This window comes from Sinocyclocheilus anshuiensis, unplaced genomic scaffold (assembly GCF_001515605.1).
Source record: "Sinocyclocheilus anshuiensis isolate Anshui unplaced genomic scaffold, SAMN03320099.WGS_v1.1 scaffold860, whole genome shotgun sequence".
Classification (NCBI taxonomy): domain Eukaryota; kingdom Metazoa; phylum Chordata; class Actinopteri; order Cypriniformes; family Cyprinidae; genus Sinocyclocheilus; species Sinocyclocheilus anshuiensis.
Genome location: NW_015548288.1, coordinates 623,400 through 630,970, shown reverse-complemented (window position 1 = coordinate 630,970; position 7,571 = coordinate 623,400). Strand labels below are relative to the sequence as shown.

The following is a 7,571-nucleotide window of genomic DNA, read 5'->3' as shown; positions in this document are numbered from 1 at the left end:
ATTTCATTTATTTACATTATATATATATATATATATATATATATATATATATACACACACAGTATGGAACTGTATGGCTGAATTATTCCTTTAAAATGACACTTGCACTATCAACGGTACATTAGATTTTATGCGCATGAAATATGGGCACCTGCGTTGCCAGCAGTGTTCACAAGCTCATGAAATGAGTGGAGTGTGCTGCTTCATTACAGACTTTCATTTTTGTTAACTTTGATGCTTTGCATTGGTCAAACCTTTTATCTTAGAATCCTCTGAGAGTTCCCTCAGGGATGTGTTCTAGCATTGTGAAAGGCCTTGAACTTGAACTACACAAGTGTGTGCGTGGGCTTGGAGAGCCTCCATGAGCAGTGAAGAGAATCCTCCGAAACTCAAACAGGCAGCCAAACTGCTCATCATCTCGTATTTCAGAATTTAGTAAAAGATCAGCTCATACCCATTTTAGATTACACACAAACTGTCCATACACAACCAAATATCTGAGCAGTAGCTCGTCTAACTTATCTGTACTTTCCGGTTGTGTCTTAGAACATTTTACAGACACTGTAGCCTTATTTGAACCTTTGTGCTTAAAGGAATAGTTCAGCCAAAAATGAACATTCTGTCATCATTTACTCAATTGTATGACTTTCTATTTTCCGTGGAACATAAATGTGAAGAATGTTGCTCTTCTTCATGCAGTAAAAATGACTGAGCACTGGAGATTTCAAGCATCTAAATGGACAAAAAACATAAAAGTGTCATTAAACTGGTCCAGTTTATGACCAGGGGATGCTCCAAAAGTACAAAAAAAAACAAACAATCAAGACACATGAAGTCATTTGTTAACTGCTGTGCTGAGTCACTGAATTGAATGGGACTGAATCAATCTGATTAGTGAATAAAGTATTTACATGAATGATTCATTTAGAATTACGCATTTGGCAGATGCTTTTATCCAAGATGACTTGCACTGAAATCAAGATATACAACATTTGACTTCATTCATGCATTCCCTGGGAATTAAACCCATGACCTTGCTAGCGCTATGCTCTATTGATTGAGCTACAGGAATACTCAGATCACTGATTCAAATTCAGAATACTGATTCAGCCTAGATAAATGAATTGTACATGAACCGGACATTCGGTCAAACTTGAGCGAGAACAGACTGTTCCTCACACAAAGCTATTGTATGACGTAGCAGACTTGGAATATACAGTAGCACATGAGTCACACGGAACAATTTTATGACAGTTTTATGGTGCTTTTACATCCTTTTTGAAGCTTATAAATGGATTCATTGGAATTTGCTTGGAAAACAGACCAAATTATTCATCCGAATTTCTCATGTTGTGTTCCACGAAACGAAGAAAAGGTGTGAAACAACATTCGAATTGACTAAATAATGACAGTATTTTATTTTTGGATTAACTATTCCTTTAAGCCAAAGGGTTCAAATAAGGCTATGTGCCTGTAGGTGCAAATCTGAGTGTGTGTGTGTTTTAAGACTTTTCCCAGACATGGATCGAATTACCTGCTCTAAACTACCTGTCTATTTGAAAGATTTAAACTAAACCATCAAGCAGGACTAAACAACCGATCGGATGTATGTCTAGTTCCGTTTTTATTTGGTCTGTAACACAAGGACTTTCAGCATGTGGTCGTGTATTAAACACAACTTTATTTGAAAGCACAAACATCAAAAGTGCATCAGGTTTTACTGGCTCCGCTCTAAGTGAGGTCAGGCAGCTGCTGAAAACAATGAAAGGTTCACACACACACACACACACACACACACACTCCTGACCCAGCATATGCCCTCAAATACACGCATACATACCTCCCCACCTGCCTCGAAGCGTTCTCAAAAAATTTGGTTTTGGAGGCGACACTATGGGGAAAGAGAGAAAGAAGAATACATTGATACAAAACTGATCATGAATGGAAATGATCTACTGGGATCATTCTAAATAAGACAAGACTGAATAGAACTATTTTGTCTATATTTTTCACATTTTGTTCATGTTGTTTACATGCTGTGAAGACCATTTTTCATTAGATTACAGTCTCTTCGGAGGCTGAAGTTGGAATCTTCAATCCCAAATGTGGAAATGTTGCCGTTTTGAGGTCTGACTTACTCTTTACACTAAATCTCATTTACATGTACTGACATTCGCACTGAATCTCAGCGCGTGTGAATGTATATCTGCATTTGAAACTGTTGTTCCTATTAAGGACATATGGACAATATGAGAATATCTGACAGAACACACTAATAAGCAGAGCTAATTTGTGCCATTTTTGTTATAGTCATGCTTTTTTGTATTTAATTTTGTCAAGTCAAATTCTGCATCACTCTGAAAATTTAGTCTATAAATGTTCAAAGCGGCAAAAAAGTAAAACCAAATGAAAATGAAAATTAGCCCATAAATTACTCACCCTCAAGCCATCCTAGGTGTATATGACTTTCTTCTTTCAGACGAATCCAGTCGGAGTTATATTAAAAATTGTCTTTGATCTTTCAAGCTGTTTCATGGCAGTCAGCGGGTGTTGCATGCATCAGTCCAAAAGAAGTTAAATAAAAAGCGCCCATCCATAAAAAAAAATGCCTCTCATGGCTCCGGGGGGTGAACAAAGGCCTTCTGTAGCGAATCGATGCGTTTTTGTAAGAAAAATATCCATATTCAAAACGTAATAATCACTTAAATGTAGCTTGCGCCAACAGTTGTCCACTGGAAGCAGTTCCGGGCTGATGACGTATGAGTTCAGCACTGCGCATGCGCCGGTGAGTCTCGTGAAAACCAACGTGTGTTAACAGGAGCAAAAAAAGCAAAGTTTCCTTACTTTAGCAAAGGAAAACCAGTCTGCTCTTGGCTTACATCGAAATCCTCCGACATTCTTCTTTACAAATCCTCGTTTTGTACTTCTAATTGGTGACCACTGTTTTGTTTTGATCTCTCCGCTGCGCTTCCGCGTTCATCACTTCTGAGCGATGCATGCGCAGCGCTGAACTCATTCGTCATCCGCCCGGAACTGCTTCGGTGTACAACAGTGAGCGCAAGCTACACATTAAAGTGATTATTACGTTTTGAATACGGATATTTTTCTTACAAAAACGCATCGATTTGCTACAGAAGGCCTTTGTTCATCCCCCGGAGCCGTGTGAGACACTTTTTTTTTTATAGATGGACGCATTTTAATTAAGTGCTTTTGGACTGATGCATGCAACACCCGCTGAGTGCCATGAAACAGCTTGAAAGATCAAAGACAATTTTTAATATAACTCCGATGGATTCGTCTGAAAGAAGAAAGTCATATACACCTAGGATGACTTGAGGGTGAGTAATTTATGGGCTAATTTTCATTTTTGGGTGAACTAACCCTTTAATGTGTTTTTTTTTTTTTTGTTAAAAAGAATTTGTAAAAAAAAATAATAATAATAAAAATGTAATCCCTTTGACGCAATAGTTTTAAGTCTACACAGATGGCAATTGTGTTAATGAGGACACAAATTCCGTTGAATTGACTACTACCTGTGAGCCATTAAAATACCCATAGAATTTTCTAGATAAAAACCCCACAGTTAAGGGATCATTATTCTAGCTGCGAGTCTTAAGGACTGCTGTGAAAATGACAAGTTAAGAGCATTCCTGGGTCCTAGTTATAGTAAAACAAATGCATACATTTTGGAAAAACAAAACTATATCCAAGTGTTTGGATGTCCCAGTGATAACCTTTGGTCACCCAGACACACCTATAAAAGGTCATTCCTGTGAACTGTGTGAACCAGGAAATTTCCAAGAGGACCACATAGAGGCCAACAATCATTCCGCAGGATCTACAGCGTTCACTGGTTGACAACAGAGTAAACACGCACCAGCCAACCATTGCAATAGTCCTGCAAACCACCGGTCTGTATAGGGAGGGTGGCAGCAAGGAGCCATTCCTCAAAAAGAATCATGTGTAAGCATGTCAGGAGTTTGCCAAAATGCATAACAGTGATCCAGCTGCAATGCAGGAAACGATCAGATCTTGGTCAGCCTAAAACAATCTGGATGACACAAATCTACAGTATATCTGCCCACATCACCAAAAAACACCAGTCACATGCTAAAGTTTTGCAGTACCATCATGTAGGGCTTCTCCTCATCAACAGGAACTGGACATGTTCATAAAAGCAGGAGGAAGAATGGACGATGCAAAATACAGAAAGGTACTGCAATATAGGGCTGCAAAATTAAATGCAATAGAATCAAATTTGCAATATGAAATGTGTAATTATTAAAGCACAAACGGCCAAAATGTAACAAAATATATAAAATAATCATTAATAAACGTGTAGAGTGAAAACTATATTGTGAACTTCACTCCAAACAGGCTTGAGGGTTTAAAGTAAATAAATTACAACAGAAACATATTGCACAACAATTTCAATATTCATAACATTCAATATAATAACAATACATCATTAATATTTAAGTTTGCTGGGTTCCTAAAAATAACTGTAGAAATAAAAAGTAGAAAGAGACCCTCTGACAACTCAAGAGGATCGATTTCTGAGTCCACCCTAAGTTCAGGTATAATGTTAATGCCATGAGAACTGGGTTCTTTTTCACTCCGTTCACTTTTGGCTCAACTGAAAGAGGTCTGAGTTCCTCCTTCTGTTAGCAGGAAAGCTTAGGTAAAACATGACTTAGTTTGGAGACAGACTTCCTAGTTTGTAGTTCTTGCACACCCTGAGTTCAGCCTGAGAGCTGCTGTCACAATGGACTTTTATGCCTTTTTGGTCTTGATATACCTAAGCAGCAACAACAACAGATATCCAATGTTTAGGCTGCATTTCAAACCATTATTTCAATATATTTTTATTTGACAAAATTGTTACCACTTTGTCTAAATACTTAAAAATTAAATCAGTCGTTTTAAGTTAATTTAGGCATCACAACATTATAATGTACAGTATGAAAAAATGGATATTTATTTTAAACATTCATAAGGATTACATTGACAGTGTTATTAAATTATTAGTGTTTTTAAAAATTTACTTTTAGTGAGCGTTAGATGATGGAAAATGTCATCTAAGTGTAAAAAACAGGAAATCAATGTACAATTAAACATCAAATACTGACCTAAAATATGTGATAACTGATTAACGGTTTTGGTTCCAATATATAACATGCATCCCTAAAATTGTTCAACCCTACTGCAAGAGAACAAAGCTTGGGAGAAAGTTCTTCCTTCAGAAGGTCAATATTTCCAGACACAAGGCTAAATGAACATCACATTGGCACAAGAACACATCTCCCATCTCATAATGGCCCAATCAAAGTCCTGAACTCAATCCAACTGAGAATCTGTGGCGCTACTTGAAAATTGCAGTGGACAGGTGTCGAGCAAGTAACCGGAACAATCTGGAGCAAATCTGCCTGGATGAATGTGCCAAAATCACACCTGAGCAGCATGCAAAGCTGAAATATCCTTCACCCAAACATATCCCATCACCGCTGCACGGGAGCCACTCCCCATGAGCTATGCAACATATTTCAGCTTCTTGGCAATATATAACAAGAAGAAAGAAAAAATCATGTTGCAAAAAAGAAATTGGAATTTTTCCACAGAGAACCATTCAATCATAAATCAGCAGTTGCATCACGGTGAAGTGGGATTTGTGGTGAGTGATGTGTACTCACTATGAGGCTGGGGTGTCTTCATTTGGAGTTTTATTGAGGAGACGAGAGGGTGGATCTGGTGGTCGACTTGGTGGCCGGCAGATGGAACTCTTCTCTGAGAAAGATTGTCCTTTCAGCCCCTGAGCCTCTCCTGTTACACACACATACACACACCTGTTACAACCACTTTAACCGACTGACTCATTGCATCGGGATTACTGTACATGTGTGTTCTGCTAACTGTAGATCACATGGAACTGCCGGTCCTGTACTATGGCGATCATTCATACTTCAAATGCCATACTGTGTTTTAACATCACAGGAATCAGTCATTTAGAGGCCAATGACATATAGGAGTGTCCATAAAATAGAAAAGAAAAATCTTTGAATAAACACGTCAGGTTTTAAGAAATGTACACTTTGTTTTAATGTTCATTATATATATATACTGTATATATACAGCGCTGCTTGAAAGTTTGTGAACCCTTTAGAATTGTCTATATTTCTGCATAAATATAACCCAAAAAATCATCAGATTTTCATGCAAGTCCTGAAAGTTGACAGAAGTGCTGCTTGAAAGTTTGTGAACCCTTTAGAATTTTCTATATTTCTGCATAAATATGATCCAAAACATAATTAGATTTTCACACAAATCCTGAAAGTAGACAAAGAGAATCCAATCAAGCAAAGGAGACAAATATATATACTTTGTCATTTATTTATTCAGGAAAATTATCCAATATTACATATCTGTGAGCGGCAAAAGTTGGTGCGTTTCATTTTTGGAGGTGTTTTTAATCAGTGAGATGACTATCAGGTGTCATTGCCTGCCCTGTCTTATTTAAAGAACAGGGATCTATCAAAGTCTGATCATGTTTGTGGAAGTGTATCATTGCACGAACAAATGAGATCTCTGAGGACCTCAGAAAAAAGAGTTGATGTTGCTCATCAGGCTAGAAAGTTTTCAAAGCCATCTCTAAAGAGTTTGGACTTTACCAATCCCAGTTAATTTGAAGGTGAAGTTAGAGTCCATCTGTTCAGAGGCATTTTTTTTAATCGGTGGGATGACTTTCAGGTGTCAGTGCGTGCCCTATTTTATTTAAAGAACAGGGATTTATCAAAGTCTGATCATGTTTGAGGAAGTGAATTATGGCACAAACAAAGGAGACCACTGAGGGCCTCAGAAAAAGAGTTGCTGTGTGCATCAGGCTGGAAAAGGTTACAAAACCATCTCTAAAGAGTTTGGACTTTCCAATTCCACAGTCAGACAGATTGTGTACAAATGGAGGAAATTCAAGACCACTGTTACCCTCCCCAGGAGTGCTCCACCAAAAAATAACACTCTAAAAGCAAGACGTGTAATAGTCCACTAGGTTTCAAAGGACTGCAGGCTGACGTCTAAGCAATTAAAGGCTTTCTCACATTGGCTAATGTTAATGTTTATGAGCCCATCATCAGGAGAACACTGAACAACCATGGTGTGCATGGCAGAGTCACAAGAAGAAAGCCACTGCTCTCCAAAAAGAACATTGCTGCCCATCTGCAGTTTGCTAAAGATCATGCAGACAAGCCAGAGGGCTACTGGAGAAATGTTTTGTGGACAGATGAGCCCAAAATAGAACGTTCTGGTTTAAATGGGAAGCATTATGTTTGAAGTAAAGAACACACTGCATTCCAGCATAAGAACCTTATCCCATCTGTGAAACATGGTGGTGGTAGTATCATGGTTTGGGCCTGTTTTGCTGCATCTGGTCCAGGACGGCTTGCCATCATTGATGGAACAATGAATTCTAAATTATACCAGCAAATTCTGAAGGAAAATGTCAGGACATCTGTCCGAGAACTGAATCTCAAGAGAAAGTGGTTCATGCAGCAAGACAACGACCCCAAGCACACAAGTCG

At 38.2% G+C, this 7,571-nt stretch overlaps 1 protein-coding gene across 1 annotated transcript in view; it reads right to left on the bottom strand.

Moving 5' to 3' along the window:
• Positions 1-7,571, bottom strand: part of LOC107655920 (oligophrenin-1-like) — a 36,409-nt gene that overhangs the window by 3,127 nt on the left and 25,711 nt on the right. The window contains exons 21-22 of the mRNA XM_016443543.1: positions 5,691-5,820; positions 1,841-1,891 (exon numbers count right to left, since the gene is read on the bottom strand). Of these exons, the coding sequence (XP_016299029.1) occupies positions 1,841-1,891; positions 5,691-5,820 (181 nt within the window). The remainder of the gene's footprint in view (positions 1-1,840; positions 1,892-5,690; positions 5,821-7,571) is intronic.